Source organism: Oncorhynchus clarkii, chromosome 13 (assembly GCF_045791955.1).
Source record: "Oncorhynchus clarkii lewisi isolate Uvic-CL-2024 chromosome 13, UVic_Ocla_1.0, whole genome shotgun sequence".
In the NCBI taxonomy this organism is placed as follows: Eukaryota; Metazoa; Chordata; class Actinopteri; order Salmoniformes; family Salmonidae; genus Oncorhynchus; species Oncorhynchus clarkii.
In genome coordinates, this window is record NC_092159.1 from 62,628,953 (window position 1) to 62,655,633 (window position 26,681).

Consider the following 26,681-nt stretch of genomic DNA (forward strand, 5'->3'; position numbering starts at 1 on the left):
ACTGGGAACCCACTCTGTTCCTGTAGACTGGGAACTCACTCTGTTTCTCTAGACTGGGAACTCACTCTGTTTCTCTGGACTGGGAACTCACTGTTTCTCTTGACTGGGAACTCACTCTGTTTCTCTTGACTAGGAACTCACTCTGTTTCTCTAGACTGGGAACTCACTCTGTTTCTCTAGACTGGGAACCCACTCTGTTCCTGTAGACTTGGAACTCACTCTGTTTCTCTAGACTGGGAACTCACTCTGTTTCTCTTGACTGGGAACTCACTCTGTTTCTCTAGACTGGGAACTCACTCTGCTTCTCTAGACTGGGAACTCACTCTGTTTCTCTAGACTGGGAACTCACTCTGTTTCTCTAGACTGAGAACTCACTCTGTTTCTCTAGACTGGGAACTCACTCTGTTTCTCTAGACTGGGAACTCACTCTGTTTCTCTGGACTGGGAACTCACTCTGTTCCTCTATACTGGGAACCCACTCTGTTCCTGTAGACTGGGAACTCACTCTGTTTCTCTAGACTGGGAACTCACTCTGTTTCTCTGGACTGGGAACTCACTGTTTCTCTTGACTGGGAACTCACTCTGTTTCTCTTGACTAGGAACTCACTCTGTTTCTCTAGACTGGGAACTCACTCTGTTTCTCTAGACTGGGAACCCACTCTGTTCCTGTAGACTTGGAACTCACTCTGTTTCTCTAGACTGGGAACTCACTCTGTTTCTCTTGACAGGGAACTCACTGTTTCTCTTGACTGGGAACTCACTCTGTTTCTCTTGACTGGGAACTCACTCTGTTTCTCTAGACTGGGAACTCACTCTGCTTCTCTAGACTGGGAACTCACTATGTTTCTCTGGACTGGGAACTCACTCTGTTCCTCTAGACTGGGAACTCACTCTGTTTCTCTAGACTGGGAACCCACTCTGTTCCTGTAGACTTGGAACTCACTCTGTTTCTCTAGACTGGGAACTCACTCTGTTTCTCTTGACAGGGAACTCACTGTTTCTCTTGACTGGGAACCCACTCTGTTCCTGTAGACTTGGAACTCACTCTGTTTCTCTAGACTGGGAACTCACTCTGTTTCTCTTGACAGGGAACTCACTGTTTCTCTTGACTGGGAACTCACTCTGTTTCTCTTGACTGGGAACTCACTCTGTTTCTCTAGACTGGGAACTCACTCTGTTTCTCTGGACTGGGAACTCACTCTGTTCCTCTAGACTGGGAACTCACTCTGTTTCTCTAGACTGGGAACCCACTCTGTTCCTGTAGACTTGGAACTCACTCTGTTTCTCTTGACAGGGAACTCACTGTTTCTCTTGACTGGGAACTCACTCTGTTTCTCTTGACTGGGAACTCACTCTGTTTCTCTTGACTGGGAACTCACTCTGTTTCTCTTGACTGGGAACTCACTCTGCTTCTCTTGACAGGGAACTCACTCTGCTTCTATTGACTGGGAACTCACTCTGTTTCTCTAGACTGGGAACTCACTCTGTTTCTCTTGACTGGGAACTCACTCTGCTTCTCTTGACAGGGAACTCACTCTGCTTCTATTGACTGGGAACTCACTCTGTTTCTCTTGACTGGGAACTCACTCTGTTTCTCTAGAGTGGGAACTCTGTCTCTACCCCCCCTCTCTCTCTACCCCCTTCTCTCTCTCTCTACCCCCCCTCTCTGTCTCTACCCCCTCTCTCTGTCTCTACCCCCCCTCTCTCTCTACCCCCCCTCTCTCTGTCTCTACCCCCCTCTCTCTGTCTCTACCCCCCCTCTTTCTGTCTCTACCCCCCCCTCTCTGTCTCTCTCTACCCCCCCTCTCTGTCTCTACCCCCCCTCTCTGTCTCTCTGTCTCTACCCCCCTTCTCTCTCTCTCTACCCCCCCTCTCTCTGTCTCTACCCCCCCTTTCTGTCTCTACCCCCCCTCTCTCTCTCTACCCCCCTTCTCTCCCTCTCTACCCCCCCTCACTGTCTCTACCCCCCCCTCTCTACCCCCCCTCTCTCTGTCTCTCTCTACCCCCGTTCTCTCTGTCTCTACCCCCCCTATCTCTGTCTCTACCCCCACTCTCTCTGTCTCTCTCTCTACCCCCCTTCTCTCTCTCTCTACCCCCCCCTCTCTGTCTCTACCCCCCCTCTCTCTCCACCCCCTCTCTCTCTATCTATCCCCCCCCCCCCCTCTCCCCCCTCTCTCTGCCAGGGTGGCACAATGGGAGCAGTTACTCACTGAGTGACTGGTGCTCTCCTCTCTTCTCTGACCGGAGTAGACTCTCTCTCTGCCCCCCCTCTCTCTGTCTCTACCCCCCCCCTCTCTACCCCCCCCCTCTCTCTCTACCCCCCCCCCCCCCCTCTCTCTGTCTCTACCCCCCAACTCTCTCTCCACCCCCCCTCTCTCTCTCTGATGTCTTGTCCAGCTTCTAGACACGTGTTGTTGTTGTTGTGTGACCCGTTGTGTCTATGTGTATGTGTTGTGTCTATGTGTATGTGTTGTGTCTATGTGTATGTGTTGTGTCTATGTGTATGTGTTGTGTCTATGTGCATGTGTTGTGTCTATGTGTATGTGTTGTGTCTATGTGTATGTGTTGTGTCTATGTGTATGTGTTGTGTCTATGTGCATGTGTTGTGTCTATGTGCATGTGTTGTGTCTATGTGTATGTGTTGTGTCTATGTGTATGTGTTGTGTCTATGTGTATGTGTTGTGTCTATGTGTATGTGTTGTGTCTATGTGTATCTGTTGTGTCTATGTGTATGTGTTGTGTCTATGTGTATGTGTTGTGTCTATGTGTATGTGTTGTGTCTATGTGTATCTGTTGTGTCTATGTGTATGTGTTGTGTCTATGTGTATGTGTTGTGTCTATGTGTATGTGTTGTGTCTATGTGTATGTGTTGTGTCTATGTGTATGTGTTGTGTCTATGTGTATGTGTTGTGTCTATGTGTATGTGTTGTGTCTATGTGTATGTGTTGTGTCTATGCGTATGTGTTGTGTCTATGCGTATGTCTGACTATGTGTGGAGTCAGTATGTGGGAGTCAGTGTGTGGGAGTCAGTGTGTGTAGAGTCAGTATGTGGGAGTCAGTGTGTGTGGAGTCAGTATGTGGGAGTCAGTATGTGGGAGTCAGTGTGTGGGGAGTCAGTATGTGGGGAGTCAGTATGTGGGAGTCAGTATGTGGGAGTCAGTATGTGGGAGTCAGTATGTGGGAGTCAGTGTGTGTAGAGTCAGTATGTGGGAGTCAGTATGTGTGTGGGGAGTCAGTGTGTGTGGAGTCAGTATGTGTGTGTGGAGTCAGTATGTGGGAGTCAGTATGTGTGTGGGGAGTCAGTGTGTGTGGAGTCAGTATGTGTGTGGGGAGTCAGTGTGTGTGGAGTCAGTATGTGGGAGTCAGTATGTGGGAGTCAGTATGTGGGGAGTCAGTGTGTGGGGAGTCAGTGTGTGTGGAGTCAGTATGTGGGAGTCAGTATGTGGGAGTCAGTATGTGGGAGTCAGTGTGTGGGGAGTCAGTGTGTGTGGAGTCAGTATGTGGGAGTCAGTATGTGGGAGTCAGTATGTGGGGAGTCAGTATGTGGGAGTCAGTATGTGGGGAGTCAGTATGTGGGGAGTCAGTATGTGGGAGTCAGTGTGTGTGGAGTCAGTATGTGGGGAGTCAGTATGTGGGGAGTCAGTATGTGGGAGTCAGTATGTGGGAGTCAGTATGTGGGAGTCAGTATGTGTGTGAGGAGTCAGTGTGTGTGGAGTCAGTATGTGGGGAGTCAGTATGTGGGAGTCAGTATGTGTGTGGGGAGTCAGTGTGTGTGGAGTCAGTATGTGGGGAGTCAGTATGTGGGAGTCAGTATGTGGGAGTCAGTATGTGGGGAGTCAGTATGTGGGAGTCAGTATGTGTGAGTCAGTATGTGGGAGTCAGTATGTGGGAGTCAGTATGTGGGAGTCAGTATGTGGGGAGTCAGTATGTGGGAGTCAGTGTGTGGAGTCAGTATGTGTGTGGAGTCAGTATGTGGGAGTCAGTGTGTGTGGGGTCAGTATGTGGGAGTCAGTGTGTGTGGAGTCAGTTGTTGTTGTGGTCTAGTAGTCTGTGTTGTTGTGGTCTAGTAGTCTGTGTTGTTGTGGTCTAGTAGTCTGTGTTGTTGTGGTCTAGTAGTCTGTGTTGTTGTGGTCTAGTAGTCTGTGTTGTTGTGGTCTAGTAGTCTGTGTTGTTGTGGTCTAGTAGTCTGTGTTGTTGTGGTCTAGTAGTCTGTGTTGTTGTGGTCTAGTAGTCTGTGTTGTTGTGATCTAGTAGTCTGTGTTGTTGTGGTCTAGTAGTCTGTGTTGTTGTGGTCTAGTAGTCTGTGTTGTTGTGGTCTAGTAGTCTGTGTTGTTGTGGTCTAGTAGTCTGTGTTGTTGTGGTCTAGTAGTCTGTGTTGTTGTGGTCTAGTAGTCTGTGTTGTTGTGGTCTAGTAGTCTGTGTTGTTGTGGTCTGTGTTGTCTAACCACGCGTTTCTCTGAGTTAGTACTACTTTAGACCAGGGCCCTATTCCCTATATAGTGCACTACTTTAGACCCATAATGCACTGCATATGGAAATAGGGGGCCATTTGGTAGACAGAAAACGTGTGTGTGTTAGAATCAGTGAGCTTGTCTCCGAGCCATGTCATGCCTAACAGCTTCCATGTGTCTGTGTGTGTTGCCAGGAGCAACGGAGTCGCCAAGGAGACGAGTCGTTGCTCCAAAAAGCTCTGGAGGAGAGTAAACGAGAGGCGGCGTCTGGTGGAATTGGGGTAGGAACAGTTACCACACCACTCTGTCTAACCTACAGTATATAACAGTTACCACACCATCTAACCTACAGTATATAACAGTTACCACACCACTCTATCTAACCTACAGTATATAACAGTTACCACACCATCTAACCTACAGTATATAACAGTTACCACACCATCTAACCTACAGTATATAACAGTTACCACACCATCTAACCTACAGTATATAACAGTTACCACACCATCTAACCTACAGTATATAACAGTTACCACACCATCTAACCTACAGTATATAACAGTTACCACACCATCTAACCTACAGTATATAACAGTTACCACACCATCTAACCTACAGTATATAACAGTTACCACACCACTCTGTAACCTACAGTATATAACAGTTACCACACCATCTAACCTACAGTATATAACAGTTACCACACCATCTAACCTACAGTATATAACAGTTACCACACCACTCTGTAACCTACAGTATATAACAGTTACCACACCATCTAACCTACAGTATATAACAGTTACCACACCATCTAACCTACAGTATATAACAGTTACCACACCATCTAACCTACAGTATATAACAGTTACCACACCATCTAACCTACAGTATATAACAGTTACCACACCATATAACCTACAGTATATAACAGTTACCACACCACTCTATATAACCTACAGTATATAACAGTTACCACACCATCTAACCTACAGTATATAACAGTTACCACACCACTCTGTAACCTACAGTATATAACAGTTACCACACCATCTAACCTACAGTATATAACAGTTACCACACCATCTAACCTACAGTATATAACAGTTACCACACCATCTAACCTACAGTATATAACAGTTACCACACCATATAACCTACAGTATATAACAGTTACCACACCACTCTCTGTAACCTACAGTATATAACAGTTACCACACCATCTAACCTACAGTATATAACAGTTACCACACCACTCAATGTAACCTACAGTACAGTGCCTTGCGAAAGTATTCGGCCCCCTTGAACTTTGCGACCTTTTGCCACATTTCAGGCTTCAAACATAAAGATATAAAACTGTATTTTTTTGTGAAGAATCAACAACAAGTGGGACACAATCATGAAGTGGAACGACATTTATTGGATATTTCAAACTTTTTTAACAAATCAAAAACTGAAAAATTGGGCGTGCAAAATTATTCAGCCCCTTTACTTTCAGTGCAGCAAACTCTCTCCAGAAGTTCAGTGAGGATCTCTGAATGATCCAATGTTGACCTAAATGACTAATGATGATAAATACAATCCACCGGTGTGTAATCAAGTCTCCGTATAAATGCACCTGCACTGTGATAGTCTCAGAGGTCCGTTAAAAGCGCAGAGAGCATCATGAAGAACAAGGAACACACCAGGCACACCAGGCACACCAGGCAGGTCCGAGATACTGTTGTGAAGAAGTTTAAAGCCGGATTTGGATACAAAAAGATTTCCCAAGCTTTAAACATCCCAAGGAGCACTGTGCAATATTGAAATGGAAGGAGTATCAGACCACTGCAAATCTACCAAGACCTGGCCGTCCCTCTAAACTTTCAGCTCATACAAGGAGAAGACTGATCAGAGATGCAGCCAAGAGGCCCATGATCACTCTGGATGAACTGCAGAGATCTACAGCTGAGGTGGGAGACTCTGTCCATAGGACAACAATCAGTCGTATATTGCACAAATCTGGCCTTTATGGAAGAGTGGCAAGAAGAAAGCCATTTCTTAAAGATATCCATAAAAAGTGTTGTTTAAAGTTTGCCACAAGCCACCTGGGAGACACACCAAACATGTGGAAGAAGGTGCTCTGGTCAGATGAAACCAAAATTGAACTTTTTGGCAACAATGCAAAACGTTATGTTTGGCGTAAAAGCAACACAGCTGAACACACCATCCCCACTGTCAAACATGGTGGTGGCAGCATCATGGTTTGGGCCTGCTTTTCTTCAGCAGGGACAGGGAAGATGGTTAAAATTGATGGGAAGATGGATGGAGCCAAATACAGGACCATTCTGGAAGAAAACCTGATGGAGTCTGCAAAAGACCTGAGACTGGGACGGAGATTTGTCTTCCAACAAGACAATGATCCAAAACATAAAGCAAAATCTACAATGGAATGGTTCAAAAATAAACATATCCAGGTGTTAGAATGGCCAAGTCAAAGTCCAGACCTGAATCCAATCGAGAATCTGTGGAAAGAACTGAAAACTGCTGTTCACAAATGCTCTCTTGCAAGGAGGAATGGGAAAAAATGTCAGTCTCTCGATGTGCAAATATGATAGAGACATACCCCAAGCGACTTACAGCTGTAATCGCAGCAAAAGGTGGCGCTACAAAGTATTAACTTAAGGGGGCTGAATAATTTTGCACGCCCAATTTTTCAGTTTTTGATTTTTTTCAAAAAAGTTTGAAATATCCAATAAATGTTCCACTTCATGATTGTGTCCCACTTGTTGTTGATTCTTCACAAAAAAATACAGTTTTATATCTTTATGTTTGAAGCCTGAAATGTGGCAAAAGGTCGCAAAGTTCAAGGGGGCCGAATACTTTCGCAAGGCACTGTATATAACCGTTACCACACCACTCTATCTAACCTACAGTATATAACAGTTACCACACCACTCTATATAACCTACAGTATATAACAGTTACCACACCATCTAACCTACAGTATATAACAGTTACCACACCACTCTATATAACCTACAGTATATAACAGTTACCACACCATCTAACCTACAGTATATAACAGTTACCACACCACTCTATCTAACCTACAGTATATAACAGTTACCACACCACTCTATCTAACCTACAGTATATAACAGTTACCACACCACTCTCTCTGTAACCTACAGTAGTTTGACAGGTGCGTTGTTGGAGGTGTAGTCATTGGTGTAGAGTGAGTTCAGTAGAGGTGAGACCACACATCCTTGCGGTGCTCCAGGTGCCGAGGGATAAAGAGTCTGGAAGGTGTTTTCCCAGCTTCACGACTTCCTGTTGGTCAGGAAGTCAGTGATCCACTGGCAGATGCAGCTGGACACGTTCAGCTGGGAGAGTCTATCTTGTAGCAGTTCTGGGATATTGGTATTGAACGCAAAGCTAAAGTCCACAAACAATATCCTCACATATGTCTCTGTTATGTCTATATTATATGTCTCTGTTATGTCAATATCCTCACATATCCTCACATATGTCTCTGTTATGTCTATATTATATGTCTCTGTTATGTCAATATCCTCACAAAGGTGTTTGAGGATGTAGTGTAGGCCCATGTTCACAGCGTGGACCACAGACCTGTTAGCTCTGTAGGTGGACTGTAGTGGGTCGAGGTGATGGTTTAGAGATGGGACAGTACCTGTTAGCTCTATAGGTGATTTGGTGGTTGAATTAGTCAGTGAAAACAGGGGAGAGCTGGTCAGCCCAGTGCTTGAGTGTGGCTGGAGAGACCTTGTCCGGGCCGGCAGCCTTCCTGCTGATCTGTTTCCTAAAGAGTCTGTTGACCTCCTGCTCCGTGGTGACCAGGGGTGGGGGAAGGGGAGGGCAGACTGGGACAGGCTGGGGGAAGGAGGGGGGGGGGGGGGGGGGTGAGAAGTTCCTGGGATGGCAGAAGGGTAAATGAGAAAGGAACCTGGAGAGGGAGGGGTGGGGTAGATGGGTGAGAGGGGGAAGTGGTAAGGACGGTTATTGTCCTGGTGATTGAGGGGCCTTTGTGAGTCAAATCTGGAGTAGAACTGGTTTAGTTTATTCTGCAGTGAGGGGCCTTTGAGTCACATCTGAAGTAGAACTGGTTTAGTTTACAGATGAGTTGTTGTTGCTGGAGAACAACTGTTGCTGTCTGGCTGACTACATTCCTGACTGTAGCTTTATCTTGGCCTCTCCATAGAGGACACTGGTCTTGCTCCTGTGTCGTCTTTGGCAGAGCGGAGAGCGTGTGGGCTTCCTCGTTGGCACTGTGACGAGCCCTAAGCTCACCAGTGAACAATGGCTTGTTGTTGCTGTGTGATAGAAAAGTATTTGATGGTATGCAGTTCTCCTCACATCCACTGATGTAGGTTGTGACCCTGTCTGTGTAGTCGTGTATGTTGGCCTTGTTGTCCTTCAATGTGTTCCAATCCCTGGTGTCTTGCCACTCTTTTAACTTCCTAATGGCCTTGTCAGTCCATTTCCACACCGTATGTTTGACAGGCTTGGTGGTCTTTACATTCTGTCTGTTTGGGGGGGGAGTGAGGTTCCCTAAGGGAGTGTGGGGGGACAGAGTGGTCAGAGTTCCCTAAGGGAGTGTGGGGGACAGCCTAGTCTGAGTCCCCCTAGGGAGTGTGGGGGACAACCTGGTCTGAGTTCCCTAAGGCAGTGTGGGGGGACGGAGTGGTCAGAGTTCCCCAAGGGAGTGTGGGGGACAGCCTGGTCTGAGTTCCTCAAGGGAGTGTGGGGGACAGCCTGGTATGAGTTCCTCAAGGGAGCGTGGGGCACAACCTGGTCTGAGTTCCCCAAGGGAGTGTGGGGGACAAAGTGGTCTGAGTCCCTCTAAGGAGCGTGGGGGACAGCCTGGTCTGAGTCCCCCTAGGGAGCGTGGGGCACAACCTGGTCTGAGTTCCCCAAGGGAGTGTGGGGGACAACCTGGTCTGAGTCCCTCAAGGGAGTGTGGGGGACAGCCTGGTCTGAGTCCCTCTAGGGAGCGTGGGGGACAGCCTGGTCTGAGTTCCCTAAGGGAGCGTGGGGCACAACCTGGTCTGAGTCCCTCTAGGGAGCGTGGGGGACAACCTGGTCTGCCCCCTTTAATAGTGTTCTGAACACTCTACTACTCTCCATATAGACAGTAACCAGAACAGTCAACACTATAGTACTCTCCATATAGACAGTAACCAGAACAGTCAACACTATAGTCCTCTCCATATAGACAGTAACCAGAACAGTCAACACTATAGTACTCTCCATATAGACAGTAACCAGAACAGTCAACACTATAGTACTCTCCATATAGACAGTAACCAGAACAGTCAACACTATAGTCCTCTCCATGTGGACAGTAACCAGAACAGTCAACACTATAGTACTCTCCATATAGACAGTCAACACACTCCTCTGTATGAAGTTTCTAAAGCTGTTTGAATGATGTATGTGAGTATAACATAACTCGTATGGCAGGCAAAAACCTGAGAACAAATCCAACCAGGAAGTGGGAAATCTGAGGTGTGTAGTTTTTCAAGTCATTGCCTATCGATGGCTGTGTTTTTCTGTGACTTGGCTCTGACCTAACATAATCGTTTGGTGTGCTTTCGTCGTCAAGCCTTTTTGAAATGGGACACTGTGGCTGGATTTACAACAAGTGTATCTTTAAAATAGTGTAAAATACTTGTATGTTTGAGGAATTTTAATTATGGGATTTCTGTTGTTTTGAATTTGGCGCCCTGCAGTTTCACTGGCTGTTGACGAGGTGGGATGCTAGTGAAGTTAATGATTAGAACCTACTTGTTGTTTCTCTGTGGACAGTCTGCCATGATGGATCTGGTGGAGGTGTTTGCTGTGTCGTCTGAGGTGCCTCCTACCGCTAGTGCCAACTCCTGGAGTCTGCCAGGGGGGAACGTCCGCACCCCTCTCCACCACCCCCTCCCCCAGGCCCAGGCTGCTGCTGGGGCAGCCTCCGACCCCTGGGACTCACTGGGTAAGATCTGCTCCATGCCTCTAAAGAACTCAACAGCTGGTCCCAATTCACTCCCGAACCCTTCCCCTTGGCCCTACCCCTTCCCCTTGGCCCTACCCCTTCCTATTGGCCCTACCCTTGGCCCTTCCCCTTGGCCCTACCCCTTCCTCTTGGCCCTACCCCTTCCCCTTGGCCCTAACCCTTCCCCTTGGCCCTACCCCTTCCTCTTGGCCCTACCCCTACCTCTTCCCCCTGGCCCTACCCCTTCCCCTTGGCCCTACCCCTTCCCCTTGGCCCTTCCCCTTGGCCCTACCCCTTCCCCTTGGCCCTACCCCTTCCCCTTGGCCCTACCCCTTCCTCTTGGCCCTACCCTAGGCCCTTCCCCTTGGCCCTACCCCTTTTGGCCCTACCCCTTCCCCTTGGCCCTTCCCCTTGGCCCTACCCCTTCCTCTTGACCCTACCCCTTCCTCTTGGCCCTACCCCTTCCCCTTGGCCCTACCTCTTTCCCATGGCCTTATAACTGCCCTACAGCCCTCCTGCATTATCTCTCTCTCTCTGCTCACCACTCATACTCTACTGTCTGCCCTCCAGTATTATGTCTCTCTCTGCTCACCACTCATACTCTACTGTCTGCCCTCCAGTATTATTTCTCTCTCTGCTCACCACTCATACTCTACTGTCTGCCCTTCAGCATTATCTCTCTGCTCACCACTCAAACTGTACTGTCTGCCCTCCAGCATTATCTCTCTGCTCACCACTCATACTCTACTGTCTGCCCCTAGCATTATCTCTCTCTCTCTGCTCACCACTCATACTCTACTGTCTGCCCTCCAGCATTGTCTCTCTCTGCTCACCACTCATACGCTGTCTGCCCTCCAGCATTGTCTCTCTCTGCTCACCACTCATACTGTACTGTCTGCCCTCTAGCATTATCTCTCTGCTCACCACTCATACTGTACTGTCTTCCCTCCAGCATTATCTATCTCTCTGCTCACCCCTCATACTGTACTGTCTTCCATCCAGCATTATCTCTCTCTCTGCTCTCCCCTCATACTGTACTGTCTGCCCTCCAGCATTATCACTCTCTCTGTGCTCACCGCTCATACTGTCTTCCCTCCAGCATTATTTCTCTCTGCTCACCACTCATACTGTCTGCCCTCCAGCATTATCTCTCTCTGCTCACCACTCATACAGTCTTCCCTCCAGAATTATCTCTCTCTGCTCGCCACTCTTACTGTACTGTCTGCCCTCCAGCATTATCTCTCTCTGCTCACCACTCATACTCTACTGTCTTCCCTCCAGCATTATCTCTCTCTGCTCGCCACTCTTACTGTACTGTCTTCCCTCCAGCATTGTATCTCTCTGCTCACCACCCATACAGTCTTCCCTCCAGCATTATCTCTCTCTGCTCACCACTCATACAGTCTTCCCTCCAGCATTATCTCTCTCTGCTCACCACTCATACTCTACTGTAGGCCAATAATCAATTGATTACACAATGTATTCCAGGCTCTGGTAGTTATTCTCTTACCAATAGACACCCTCATATTAAAGAAAACTGTGATACAGTTAGTAAATAATGACGTTAATAAAGCTCTATGTAGCTATAATGTCATGTTTATGATCTGTCATAGACGTGTAATAATGTAAATCCTGTCCTGTTACTGCAGTAGAGGCTCGCTCCACCCCCGCTGGGATAGAGTCTCCCTGGATGGTTCCTCCCACCTCCGGTAGCCCCGCCCCTTCTTGGCAGCGTAGCCGGTCTCCTCCGGACCCCTGGGAGACCCCGGGGGTAGTAGACCCATTCTCTATCCCAGATGCTCTTCGAACTGGCAGCCCTACAGGTGACTGGTTATCTCTGGCTCCCTATGGCTACTCAGACAGACAGACAGACAGACAGACAGACAGACAGACAGACAGACAGACAGACAGACAGACAGACAGACAGACAGAGTGTTGGAACCAGACAGACAGACAGACAGACAGGCAGAGTGTTGGAACCACACAGACAGACAGACAGACAGGCAGGCACAGACAGACAGACAGACAGACAGACAGAGTGTTGGAACCAGACAGACAGGCAGGCAGGCAGGCAGGCAGGCAGACAGACAGACAGTAACATATGTATGTACGGGCAGAACATACAGTAAGTACCCTTGGAAAGTATTATCATTAGGTTACAGCCTTATTCTAAAATTGATTAAAAAACATATCATCAATGTACACACAATACCCCATAAAGACAAAACAAAAAAACTTTTTTTTTGAAATATCACATTTACATACAGTACAAGTCAAAAGTTTGCAAATAGTCCAGGTAGCCATTTGATTAGCTGTTCAGCAGTCTAATGGCTTGGGGGTAGAAGCTGTTCAGCAGTCTAATGGCTTGGGGGTAGAAGCTGTTCAGCAGTCTAATGGCTTGTTGGTAGAAGCTGTTCAGCAGTCTAATGGCTTGGGGGTAGAAGCTGTTCAGCAGTCTAATGGCTTGGGGGTAGAAGCTGTTCAGCAGTCTAATGGCTTGGGGGTAGAAGCTGTTCAGCAGTCTAATGGCTTGGGGGTAGAAGCTGTTCAGAAGTCTAATGGCTTGTTGGTAGAAGCTGTTCAGCAGTCTAATGGCTTGGGGGTAGAAGCTGTTCAGCAGTCTAATGGCTTGGGGGTAGAAGCTGTTCAGCAGTCTAATGGCTTGGGGGTAGAAGCTGTTCAGCAGTCTAATGGCTTGGGGGTAGAAGCTGTTCAGCAGTCTAATGCCTTGGGGGTAGAAGCTGTTCAGCAGTCTAATGGCTTGGGGGTAGAAGCTGTTCAGCAGTCTAATGCCTTGGGGGTAGAAGCTGTTCAGCAGTCTTATGGCTTGGGGGTAGAAGCTGTTCAGCAGTCTAATGGCTTGGGGGTAGAAGCTGTTCAGCAGTCTTATGGCTTGGGGGTAGAAGCTTTTCAGCAGTCTAATGGCTTGGGGGTAGAAGCTGTTCAGCAGTCTAATGGCTTGGGGGTAGAAGCTGTTCAGCAGTCTTATGGCTTGGGGGTAGAAGCTGTTCAGCAGTCTAATGGCTTGGGGGTAGAAGCTGTTCAGCAGTCTAATGGCTTGGAGGTAGAAGCTGTACAGCAGTCTTATGGCTTGGGGGTAGAAGCTGTTCAGCAGTCTTATGGCTTGGGGGTAGAAGCTGTTCAGCAGTCTAATGGCTTGGGGGTAGAAGCTGTTCAGCAGTCTAATGGCTTGGGGGTAGAAGCTGTTCAGCAGTCTAATGGCTTGGGGGTCCAAGCTGTTCAGCAGTCTAATGGCTTGGGGGTAGAAGCTGTTAAGGAGCCTTTTGGACCTAGACTTGGCGCTACGGTACCGCTTGCTGTGCGGTAGCAGAGAGAACAGTCTATGACTAGGGTGGCTGGAGTCTTTGACCATTTTTAGGGCCTTCCTCTGACACCGCCTGGTATAGAGGTCCTGGATGGCAGGCAGCTTTGCCCCAGTGATGTACTGGGCCGTTCACACTACCCTCTGGGTGCCTTGAGGTTGGAGGCTGAGCAGTTGCCATACCAGGCTCTTGACGGTGCAGCTGTCAAATGTTTTGAGGCTCTGAGGACCCACGCCAAATCTTTTCAGTCTCCTGAGGGGGAATATACTTTGTCATGCCCTCTTCACGACTGTCTTGGTGTGTTTGGACCATGAAAGCTTGTTGGTGATGTGGACTCAAAGGAACTTGAAGCTCTCAACCTGCTCCAACGATGAGAATGTGGGCGTGCTTCGTCCTCCTTTCCCTGTAGTCCACAATAATCTCCTTTGTCTTGATCACATTAAGGGAAAGGTTGTTATCCTGGCACCACACGGCCAGGTCTCTGACCTCCTCCCTATTGGCTGTCTCGTCATTGTCAGTGATCAGGCCTACCACTGTTGTGTTGTCGGCAAACTTAATGATGGTGTTGGAGTCGGGCCCGCCAGGAAGTCCAGGATCCAGTTGCAGAGGGAGGTGTTTAGTCCCAGAGTCCTCAGCTTAGTGATGAGCTTTGAGGGCACTATGGTGTTGAACGCCGAGCTGTTGTCTATGAACAGCATTCTCACATAAGTGTTCCTTTTGTCCAGGTGGGAAAGGGCAGGGTTGAGTGCAATAGAGATTGCATTGCATCATCTGTGGATCTGTTGGGGCGGTATGCAAATTGGAGTGGATCTAGGGTTTCTGGGATAATGGTGTTGTGAGTCATGACCAGCCTTTCAAAGCACTTCATGGCTACAGATGTGAGTGCTAAGGGTCGGTATTAATTTAGGCAGGTTACCTTGGTGTTCTTGGGCACAGGGACAATGGTGGTCTGCTTGAAACATGTTGGTATTACAGACTCAGTCAGGGACAGGTTGAACATTTCAGTGTAGTAACCAAAAAAAAAGTGTTACAGAAATCAAAGTAGGCACCCTTTGCCTTGATGACAGCTTTGCACACTCTTGGCATTCTCTCAACCAGCTTCACGAGGAATGCTTTTCTAACAGTCTTGAAGGAGTTCCCACATATGCTGAGCACATATGCTGCTTTTCCTTCACTCTGTGGTCCAACTCATCCCAAACCATCTCAATTGGGCTGAGTTTGGAGGATTGTGGAGGCCAGGTCATCTGATGCAGCCCTCCATCACTCTCCTTATTGGTCAAATAGCCCTTACACAGCCTGGAGGTGTGTATTGCGTCATTGTCCTGTTGAAAAACAAACGATAGTCCCACTAAGCGCAAACCCGATGGGATGGCGTATCGCTGCAGAATGCTGTGGTATCGCTGCCATGCTGGTTGTGTGCCTTGAATTCTAAATAAATAACAGACAGTGTCACCAGCAAAGCACCCCAAACCATCACACCTCCTCCTCCATGCTTCACAGAAAATAGTAAAAATGAAGAAAAACCCTTGAATGAGTAGGTGTGTCCAAACTTTTGACTGGTACTGTAAGTATTCAGACCCTTCACTCAGTACTTTGTTGAAGCACCTTTGGCAGCGATTACAGCCTTGATTCTTCTTAGGGTTGATACTACAAGCTTGGCACACCTGTATTTGGGGAGCATTACAGCACAGCTATTTTCAGGTCTCTCCAGAGATGTTCGATTGAGTTCAGGTCCAGGCTCTGGCTGGGCCACTCAAGGACATTCAGAGACATGTCCCAAAGCCACTCCTGCGTTGTCTTGGCTGTGTGGTTAGGTTCATTGTCCTGTTGGAAGGTGAACCTTCACCCCAGTCTGAGGTCCTGAGCGCTCTGGAGAAGGTTTTCATCAAGTGTCTCTCTGTATTTTTCTCCGTTCATCTTTGCTGGCCACTCGAACATAAAGGCCTGATTTTTGGAGTGCTGCAGAGATTTTTCTGGAAGGTTCTCCCATCTCCACAGAGGAACTCTGGAGGTCTGTCAGACTGACCATCGGGTTCTTGGTCACCACCCTGACCAAGGTCCTTCTCCCCAGATTGCTCAGTTTGGCCGGGGGGACAGCTCTAGGAAGAGTCTTAGTGCTTCCAAACTTCTTCCTGTTTTCTTGCGGACCTTCAATGCTGCAGAGTTTGGTACCCTTCCCCAGATCTGTGCTCCACACATTTCTGTCTCTGAGCTCTACGGACAATTCTTGCGACCTCATGGCTTGGTTTTCGCTCTGACATGCACTGTCAACTGTGTGACCTTATATAGACAGGTGTGTGCATTTCCAAATCATGTCCAATCAATTGAATTTACCACAGGTGGACTCCAATCAAATTGTAGAAACATCTCAAAGGATGATCAATGGAAACAGGACGCACCTAAGCTCAATTTCAAGTCTCATAGTAAAGGGTCTGAATACTTATGTAAATAAGGTATAGTTGTTTTTTATATAACAATATATTTTTACACATTTTGTTAAATTTCTAAAAATGAAGGCTGTAATTTAACAGAATGTGTAAAAGGTCAAGGGGTCTGAACACTTTTCTGTATATTTCTAAACGTATTTGAACATTTAACCATATCTTTGTGTACTCCATTAGATGGTGACTTGTTTGACGAGGCGATGGACGGAGGTCATTTCAGCCTGAACAGTCGAGGTGAGGGTGAGGGCTGCCCGGAGCTGTTTGATCTGTCTCGTATAGGGGACAGTCTGGGGGTCTCCAGCCCTCGGACATGCCGGACCCCTGAATCCTTCCTGGGGCCCACAGGGGCCTCCCTGGTCAATCTGGACAGCCTGATACCAGCCAACCCCCCAGCCAAGACCAAGAACCCGTTTCTCTCAGGTGAACACTGAAACAGTCACTCACACACACAGACCAAGAACCCATTCCTCTCACTCACAGACCAAGAACCCGTTTCTCTCAGGTGAACACTGAAACAGTCACTCACTCACAGACCAAGAACCCGTTTCTCTCATGTGAACACTGAAACAGTCACTCACTCACAGATCAAGAACCCGTTTCTCTCAGGTGAACACTGAAACAGTCACTCACACACACAGACCAAGAACCCCTTCCTCTCATGTGAACACTGAAACAGTCACTCACTCACAGACCAAGAACCCGTTTCTCTCAGGTGAACACTGAAACAGTCACTCGCTCACAGACCAAGAACCCCTTCCTCTCATGTGAACACTGAAACAGTCACTCACTCACAGACCAAGAACCCGTTTCACTCATGTGAACACTGAAACAGTCACTCACTCACAGATCAAGAACCCATTTCTCTCAGGTGATCACTGAAACAGTCACTCACACACACAGACCAAGAACTCCTTCCTCTCATGTGAACACTGAAACAGTCACTCACTCACAGACCAAGAACCTGTTTCTCTCAGGTGAACACTGAAACAGTCACTCACACACACAGACCAAGAACCCCTTCCTCTCAGGTGAACACTGAAACAGTCACTCACTCACAGACCAAGAACCCCTTCCTCTCAGGTGAACACTGAAACAGTCACTCGCTCACAGACCAAGAACCTGTTTCTCTCAGGTGAACACTGAAACAGTCACTCACACACACAGACCAAGAACCCCTTCCTCTCAGGTGAACACTGAAACAGTCACTCACTCACAGACCAAGAACCCCTTCCTCCTGAACACAGCCAATCACAGCCCTGCTCTACAGAAAACCATGTACCCCCATCCATTTACAAGTAAAGTGCTACTCAGTCACTTACTCAGACCTGGGGCAATTGCAGGTTGAAGTTGACACTTTTGGGACTATTCCATTGATCCTATCGCAGCTTACTGGACAAACTTAATGATTAAGCGCAGGTTAAGTATTTAAACATTCAACGTGTAATGGTTAAAAGTGCTTCTACTGACTTTCTCTCTGTCCCCCCCTCTTCCTCTCTCTCTCCTCCCCCTGCTCTCTCTCCTCCCCTATCTCCTTCCCCCCCTGCTCTCTCTCCTCCCCTATCTCCTTCCCCCCTGCTCTCTCTCCTCCCCCTGCTCTCTCTCCTCCCCTATCTCCTCCCCCCCTGCTCTCTCTCCTCCCCTATCTCCTCCCCCCTGCTCTCTCTCTCCTATCTCCTCCCCCCCTGCTCTCTCTCCTCCCCTATCTCCTTCCCCCCTGCTGTCTCTCCTCCCCTATCTCCTTCCCCCTCCAGGTCTGAGTACTCCATCTCCCCTCAACCCGTTCCAGAGTGAACAGCCTCGTCTCACTCTGAATCAGATGCGTCCCAGCTCCACGTCCCCCGTCCCCCCCTCCGGTCCTCCTTCCCTGCCCTACAGTGCTTCTCTGCCTCTGCCCGCCAGCCACCAGCCGGCCAGCCTGCCCTCCTCCCTCACCCAGCCCACCCATGGAGCCCTGGACATACCTGGGCTGCCACAGCCCCTGTTACCTCTTTCCTCCATCTCGTCTCTGGGAGAGCAGCACAGTCAGAATCCCTTCCTGTGATGTCTGTCCAGCTGAACTGAAACCGCTAAGATGGAAGATAGACCAACACCAACTTCTGCCATGCGCAGTAGAACACCTGCTGGGCGTCCACGAGCGGTGTCCTGCTGGCTGTCCACGAGCGGTGTCCTGCTGGCTGTCCACGAGCGGTGTCCTGCTGGGCGTCCACGAATCGTCGAGAAATTTATAGAAAATGACGGTCGATGTTTTGTAGTCAGATGTGACAGGACGTCCACCCAGCTGTCGCACGGCCGGCATTCATGTTGGTCTGTCTGTCCTCTAACTCTGGTGGATGGAACAGAGGAAATAGAAATGACTCTTATTAGGTTATTTTCTGTCAATCTAACCTCAAGACTCAACAACTGGAATTCAGACAGAACTGATAATCCCCTTAAGTTGTTATTTTGTTGTTGTTTTTCTATGGGCCCATCTAGGTACTAGTACTGTAACGCTTAGATTGCTTCCTCTGCTACGATCTGCTCTACCACAACCTGTCCTGTTACTCCTCTCTGCTGAAGAGAGTGATGGAGGCCTCTGCTCGGGTCTGCTCTACCACAACCTGTCCTGTTACTCCTCTCTGCTGAAGAGAGTCTGCTCGGGTCTGCTCTACCACAACCTGTCCTGTTACTCCTCTCTGCTGAAGAGAGTCTGCTCGGGTCTGCTCTACCACAACCTGTCCTGTTACTCCTCTCTGCTGAAGAGAGTCTGCTCGGGTCTGCTCTACCACAACCTGTCCTGTTACTCCTCTCTGCTGAAGAGAGTGATGGAGGCTACTGCCTCTGCTCGGGTCTGCTCTACCACAACCTGTCCTGTTACTCCTCTCTGCTGAAGAGAGTGATGGAGGCTACTGCCTCTGCTCGGGTCTGCTCTACCACAACCTGTCCTGTTACTCCTCTCTGCTGAAGAGAGTGATGGAGGCTAATGCCTCTGCTCGGGTCTGCTCTACCACAACCTGTCCTGTTACTCCTCTCTGCTGAAGAGAGTGATGGAGGCTAATGCCTCTGCTCGGGTCTGCTCTACCACAACCTGTCCTGTTACTCCTCTCTGCTGAAGAGAGTGATGGAGGCTACTGCCTCTGCTCGGGTCTGCTCTACCACAACCTGTCCTGTTATTCCTCTCTGCTGAAGAGAGTGATGGAGGCTACTGCCTCTGCTCGGGTCTGCTCTACCACAACCTGTCCTGTTACTCCTCTCTGCTGAAGAGAGTGATGGAGGCTAATGCCTCTGCTCGGGTCTGCTCTACCACAACCTGTCCTGTTATTCCTCTCTGCTGAAGAGAGTGATGGAGGCTAATGCCTCTGCTCGGGTCTGCTCTACCACAACCTGTCCTGTTATTCCTCTCTGCTGAAGAGAGTGATGGAGGCTACTGCCTCTGCTCGGGTCTGCTCTACCACAACCTGTCCTGTTACTCCTCTCTGCTGAAGAGAGTGATGCAGGATGAACGAGAGGTAGAAAGAAAGAGAATATTCCCAGAACGTGTTTAGGTCTATAGTAACCTAATCCTAAGCCATGACAGATACTGTACATACACGCCGATGCCCAAGCTCATCCTCCGCTATAGAAAGCACAGTAGGTGAAGATGTTTCCATCTTAAAGTAATTAGCAATACTTTACAGAGTGAGTGTGTCTGCACTAACCTGGTCTCAGATCTGTTTGTGCTGTCCTGCCAACTCCTATGGGTCATTGGCTATACAGCAGAAACAGATCTGGGACCAGGTTAGTTAACTGCTTTTCCAACTGCTTCTTACCTAGTCACATGCCCCGCCCACTCTGCTGCATACTTTAGTTTGATTGGCTCCTCACTGTTGCTCCTGATCCAGCACTGAACTGATTGTACACCAGATATGCCTGCTTATCTCTCCGACCGACGGACCACAATGCACTGGGACAGGACGCCCACTGTTCCTGCCGCACTGCTCTATGCTGATTGGTCGATCCGCTCTCTGGACTGCTTTCATTGGTTGGCTCTTTCTCTCCTATTATCTCTCCCATGATGCCCCAGGGGATAACTCAGACAAGTCTGTTCAGGAGGATGTAACGTTACAGAATGCTCAGATAGAAATGTATCATGTAGAACAGATATAATTGTCTGCCAGATAGAATAGGGGAAGCGTGTCGGCTCTATTCAATCTATTTCTATCCGTTCAAAACGTTTCCCAGCACAGACTGCAACTCAGATAGAAATGTATCATATAGAACAGATATGATTGTCAACCAGATAGAATAAGGGAAGTGTGTCGGCTCTGTTCAATCTATTTCTATCTGCAAATGTTCCGAATGATTCCTAGCGCCGACTACAACTCTGATTTCTGAGAACGGGCATAGAACATTCCACGCCGATGATGAGACGCCAGCCAACCCCCATCCACATAATGAACACTTGAGTTTTAAGCTTCCTTTTTGTTACATTAGGCCTAGTAAGGCTCAGTCTGACTGAGTTCTCGTGTAAAAGGATGGTTTGCTGTTGGAATGGAACTGCGGTGATGGCGAGAGAGATTCTAAGGTAGTTCTATTGTATTGTAGTGAACTGGAGGCCCTTTTGAGGGATAACTGAGTGAAATCTGCTTTTCAAGAGACCGGAACCACTGCAGGACTCACTATAGGGGGCAAATCCTAACGCTCTCACTTCAAGTTGAGTTTTGCATTGATGTCAATGGGGAGAAGTGGAAATTCAATTGAATTCATTGGAAGTTAGGAAGCTAGCATTCAAACCCTATAAAGCAACGCATATTAGAATGTATGAATTGATATCATGATTATTTTCCCTCTCTCATTGCTGTGATCATTACTTGTGAAACACTGATTGTCATCGTCAAATATAAGGCTATGATGAACTAATAACGACACCTGGCATCTGCATTCATTCATATTTTACAGCTTTTATTTCATGATCATGTTGATCAATACTATATTTCTTGAGTTGATACCATTCAACCTTTTTACATCTGTTAATACATGACTGTGTGTAATATATCTATATATAATATATGCCTAGCTAGATTGTAATATCAAACACTTTATAATGGAATGTTTCTACATATTGAATGCTTAGAGAAGCACATTCTTCAAAGAGTTGACTTTTCTACACAATGTGTGTCTGCCCCCCGGAGGCCAAACACCTGTATGACAGTTACTGTATTTCCAAACACCTGTATGACAGTTACTGTATTTCCAAACACCTGTATGAAAGTTACTGTATTTCCACACACCTATATGACAGTTACCGTATTTCCACACACCTGTATGAAAGTTACTGTATTTCCACACACCTATATGACAGTTACTGTATTTCCACACACCTGTATGACAGTTACTGTATTTCCACACACCTATATGACAGTTACTGTATTTCTACTCCAGCATAGTTAGGCTACATCGAGGACACTACTCCAGCATAGTTAGGCTACATCGAGGACACTACTCCAGTATAGTTAGGCTACATCGAGGACACTACTCCAGCATAGTTAGGCTACATCGAGGACACTACTCCACACATGATTACGCATTTCCCTGTTTGGAGATACTTTAACCAAATTGTATAACAGTGTTCTCCCTCAGCCTTTAAAAACAACTGCTGGTAGATACAGTATCTATACAGATACTCTATACAGTATCTATACAGATACTCTATACAGATACTCTATACAGTATCTATACAGATACTCTATACAGAATGCTGACAATAAATACAGGCATGATATTCCAGCCATAAAAGCATTCATATCAGGCCTCCTCAATAAGACGTGATGCATTGGGGATGACAGCATCATTCTTGGTGTGCTGAGATCATGAGGATGAGGGCATCTTCTTGCCAACAGGATTCATGTGTGACGGCGTGAGATACAGCACCCTCACTTTCCAGTTGGCGGTGACATCATTCCAAGTTCCGTGACAATGACGTCACTTATGCTGCATTCAAAGCAACTGGGAACTCAGAAATCTCTGACTTCAGTGCGTTCAAGATAACTGTTATTTTTTTTACGGTCATCCAACTTGAAATTCCAACTCGGGAACTCGGGCCTCCTACAGCACCGACTTTCTGACCTGAAAATCACTGACGTTATGATTTGACCTCGTATTTTTTCCCAGAGTTCCCAGTTGTCTTGAAAGCACCTGCAATGAGGAACTGCTTCCTGGAAGGAAGATGCTTCTATGACATCACTCTTGTCAGTCAGTTAGGGTGGAGTCCAGCCAGCCCAACACCTCCTGGAGTCCCTGGCCGGAACGAGCGCTCAGTTCCACGGTCGTGATTGGCTGGGTGGCAGAGGCGATGATGTCATCCATCCTGAACAGTGACATCATCTCTACGAGACTCATGGTACAAGGGAGGTCCCTGGAGGAAGGGTGGGATGGAGAAAGGTTTAAGACATTTGCAAAGCGAGGGAGAGGCACTGTTTCATTTATGTAAAGGAGGCAAATAAAGTTTATCTCTACTAGACTCATGGTACAATGGAGGTCCCGAGGGGAAGAGTGGGATGACAATCAGTCAATCAGGGAGGGAGAGAAACAGTTTGTTGATAGTCATGCAACGCAGGGGGGGGGGAAGCACTTAATGTGGGAGTATATTGGGAGGAATTGGACACAGTCAGGTCCATAAATATTTGGACATTGACCAAGTTAGTATTATTGTAGCTGTCTACCGCAGCATTTTGGAGTTGAAATTAGATTATGAAGATGAGCTGAAAGTGCAGACGTTCAGCTTTAATTTGAGGGTCTTTACCAAAAAGTAGTTGGACAGTTGGCTGCTCAGCTGTTCCATGGACAGGTGTGTGTTATTCCCTCATTCGTTTATTTACCAGTAAGCAGATAAAAAGGTCTAGAGTTGATTTCAAGTGTGGCATTTGCAATCTGTTGCTGTTAACCCTCAATATGAAGTCCAGAGAGCTGTCACTGCCAGTGAAGCAAGGCTGAATAATCTATAAACAAACCCATCAGAGAGATTAGAACATTAGGTGTGAACAAAGCAACGATTTGGTACATTCTTAAAGAGAAAGAACACACTGGTGAGCCTTGGAACACCAGAAGGCCCAGAAGACCACAGAAAACAACTGTGGTGGATGACAGAAGGATTTCTTCCCTGGTGAAGAAAAACCCCTTCACAACAGTTGACCAGATGAAGAACACCCTCCAGGAGGCAGGTGTATCTGTGTCAGAGTCAACATTCAAGAGAAGACTTCACCAGAGTAAATACAGACGGTTTATCACAAGATGTAAACCATTGGTAAGCCTCAAAAACAGGAAGACCAGATTAGAGTTGGCCAAACAACATCTAAAAAAAGCCTGGACAGTTCTGGAACAACGTCCATCGGACAGATGAGACAAAGATCAACTTGTATCAGAATGATGGGAAGAGAAGAGTACGGAGAAGGGAAGGAACTGCTCATGATCCGAAGCATACCACCTCATCTGTGAAGCATGGTGGAGGTGGTGTTATGGTGTGGGCCTGTATGGCTGCCAATGGAACTGGTTCCCTTGTATTTATTGATGGTGTGACTGCTGACAGAAGCAGCAGGATGAATTCTGAATGGTTTAGGACTAATGTTATTATCTGCCCAGATTCAGCCAAATGCTTTAGAACTCATTGGACGGTGCTTGACAGTGCAGATGGACAATGACCCGAAGCATACTGCGAAAGCAACCCAATACTTTTTTTTAAGGCAAAGAAGTGGAATGTTCTGCAATGGCCAACTCAATCACCTTGACCTGAATCAAATTGAGCATGTATTTCACTTGCTGAAGGCAAAACACCCCAAGAACGAGCAGGAACTGAAGACAGCTGCAGTAAAGCCCTGGCAGAGCATCACCAGGGAAGAAACCCAGCATCTGGTGATGTCTATGGGTTCCAGACTTCAGGCAGTCATTGACGGCAAAGGAGTTGCCACCAAGTATTAAAACTCACAATTTAATTGATGATTGTTACGTTTGTCCAATTACTTTTGAGCCCCTAAAATGGGGGGGGGACCACATATAAAAAGTGGTATAATTCCTACACCGTTCACCTGATTTGGAGGTAAATACAGTACCTTCACATTTTTGATTTTATTTCAACTTTATTTAACCAGCTAGGCAAGTTGAGAACAAGTTCTCATTTACAACTGCGACCTGGCAACAAATTAATGATTAAAGTCTGCACGTTCAGCTCATATAGATTGTTTCCTTTCAAATCCAATGTGGTGGCGTACAGAGCCAAAATGACAACTTGTTCAATGTCCAAATATTTATGGGCCTGACTGTACGTCTGGTTCGTAGCCAGGAGTCTGTCCAGTAAGGTGCAATGTTGCAAAAACATTCAGATAGAACTGTATTTTGCTGAACAGAACCTGATTGTCTGTCATGTAGAGAATAAGGGATCGTGTCACATCTATTCATTACGTTTCTATCTGAATGTTTTGTCTCAAAAATCCACTGTGATCTTGGCCAGAGAATGTGCAGTGTGTTACTACAGGACCTCTTGTTGAAGATAACCAGGACAGAGGCTGTGTGGAGAGGTTCAGCAGAGAGGACCGACAGGAGCTGGATACAGGACGACGAGATCTGGGTGGTGTTAGCAGAGTCCACCATGAACTATATAGAGAACAAACACAATGATTTGATTTAAATCATTTCATGCCTGCAGTCAACAAGCCTGAAATTATGCAGAATGCACAGATGATCTCCCAGTTTAGTGGGCTGATGGTCTACCGTGTACTGTAGTGATATTAGCCTGTTCATACCCCTGGTTGATCTCCCAGTTTAGTGGGCTGATGGTCTACCGTGTACTGTAGTGATATTAGCCTGTTCGTACCTCTGGTTGATCTCCCAGTTTAGTGGGCTGATGGTCTACCGTGTACTGTAGTGATATTAGCCTGTTCATACCCCTGGTTGATCTCCCAGTTTAGTGGGCTGATGGTCTACCGTGTACTGTAGTGATATTAGCCTGTTCATACCCCTGGTTGATCTCTATTTCTGATCAGAGGAGCTTTGCTTATTAATCATATAGAAATATTGACTATTTTTGCATTAAACTTAAACCATCGATGGAATATGTGTACAAAGTATAATTGAGGTTATTCTAAACATTTACAAGGAATTATTTCCAAATTGAGAGGAACGTCTTCCTGTATAGAAGTCATGACGTGGTTCTCATGCTGCTGCCATCTTGGACTAGGGCTCTCTTGCTAAAGACATTTGATCTCAATTGGTCAAACCTGAATGTGTAAAGGTTTAATTCATAAAATGTCTATGGACAATAAGAGAGATGTATTGACCCATCACAGCTCGCTCACAGTCACCCTCTTCTTCTTCAGAGTAAATATATTAACTCCACTTTTTTATTTAACATTTATTTAACTAGGCAAGTCAGTTAAGAACAAATTCTTATTTACAATGACGGCCGACCCCCCGGGCCAAACCCAGACGATGCTGGGCCAATTGTGCGCCGCCTTATGGGACTCCCAATCACAGCCGGATGCGATACATCCTGGATTTGCACCAGGGACTGTAGTGCCTTAGACAGCTGCGCTACTCAGGGAGACTTATACACTGTATGGATGTGGTGCTGGACTCACGATGACAGAGGAGCAGTCCGTATAGTAACTGGGCCAGATAGGACTCATACAGCCTCCCAGCTCTCTCACAGTCACCTTCTTCCTCTTCAGAGTCAGGTCTGTCAGGTTGGTGCCCACCTGTAACAGAGGGAGACATAATAGTACCCTTTCTGTTTAAGACACCCTCAAATGGTGACCGACACAACAATCACTGTGGTGAATACCGAATGGACTCACCGTAGGTAGAGTAACAGGGGGTTCCCCTAAATCAGTTGTGCCATCTCTCACACTGAGCTGTGAATAGTCTGTTAAGGGTGATTAAATAGACACTGTAGCATGGAAATGTACTCTGAAGATACATATTGGAGTGAGACATGGGCTGATTCTTCTCAAGTCTCCTCTCCTTCTTCATTTGCACTGATATTAAAACACAGGATAGGTGAGAAGAAGAATAAGGTGGATGTGTATTGGAAAACTGTCATCAGATGAAGGAGAGGAAGAAGAGGATACGAGGAAAGGAAGCCACAGATTATTGAGACGCATCCATGGTCATAATTGCTAGCTCGCAAACGTTAGCTTATTATCTTGTTTGCTTGCTAAATCAATCTCAATGCTGGTTAATTTGAAAGGATATTCTGTAAACGTTTCAAGAGAAGAGTTTTTCCAACACCGGTTGCACCGAGCAGCAAACACATTTCGTATAAACCAACAGACTTGATCCGCATCAAACTTGTCGAGACTAGTTAGCTAGCAAGCAAGCCTCTCCAGCTTACTTTGACACCATGGCGACGCTCATATGATCAACTTTAGTTGCTATGTTTGCTCAAATAAGAAGCAAATCTTTACAAATCCAATTTCTCATTAGTTATTTCATCACCGACGGACCCGGAACCAAAACATTGAATCACTTCCGTTCCTTC

At 47.0% G+C, this 26,681-nt stretch overlaps 2 protein-coding genes across 3 annotated transcripts in view; one reads left to right on the plus strand and one right to left on the minus strand.

Moving 5' to 3' along the window:
• The window catches only part of LOC139365215 (epsin-3-like), a 51,382-nt gene extending 33,009 nt beyond the window's left edge, over positions 1-18,373 (plus strand). For both annotated transcript variants that reach the window (XM_071102705.1, XM_071102706.1), the window contains 5 exons: positions 4,646-4,732; positions 10,260-10,431; positions 12,081-12,254; positions 16,376-16,618; positions 17,950-18,373. In XM_071102705.1, the coding sequence (XP_070958806.1) occupies positions 4,646-4,732; positions 10,260-10,431; positions 12,081-12,254; positions 16,376-16,618; positions 17,950-18,239 (966 nt within the window). In that variant the 3' untranslated portion in view covers positions 18,240-18,373. The remainder of the gene's footprint in view (positions 1-4,645; positions 4,733-10,259; positions 10,432-12,080; positions 12,255-16,375; positions 16,619-17,949) is intronic.
• A 4,008-nt stretch (positions 18,374-22,381) lies between these two features.
• Positions 22,382-26,631, minus strand: LOC139365231 (ADP-ribosylation factor-like protein 16). Its single transcript, XM_071102730.1, has 5 exons — positions 26,395-26,631; positions 25,999-26,056; positions 25,783-25,899; positions 24,684-24,799; positions 22,382-22,568 (listed from the first exon to the last, which is right to left on the minus strand). The coding sequence occupies exons 1-5, from the start codon at positions 26,484-26,486 to the stop codon at positions 22,403-22,405; spliced, it is 549 nt and encodes a 182-aa protein (XP_070958831.1). The 5' UTR covers positions 26,487-26,631; the 3' UTR covers positions 22,382-22,402.
• Between the last annotated feature and the right edge of the window lie 50 nt (positions 26,632-26,681).

Coding starts and splice junctions, on each gene's coding strand:
- LOC139365231 (XM_071102730.1), bottom strand. CDS start 26,486: ATGCGGATCAAGTCTGTTGGTTTATACGAAATGTGTTTGCTGCTCGGT. Junction 25,900..25,998: donor CCCCTGTTACTCTACCTACG/GTGAGTCCATTC, acceptor CCTCTGTTACAG/GTGGGCACCAACCTGACAGA. Junction 24,800..25,782: donor CGGACTGCTCCTCTGTCATC/GTGAGTCCAGCA, acceptor TTCTCTATATAG/TTCATGGTGGACTCTGCTAA.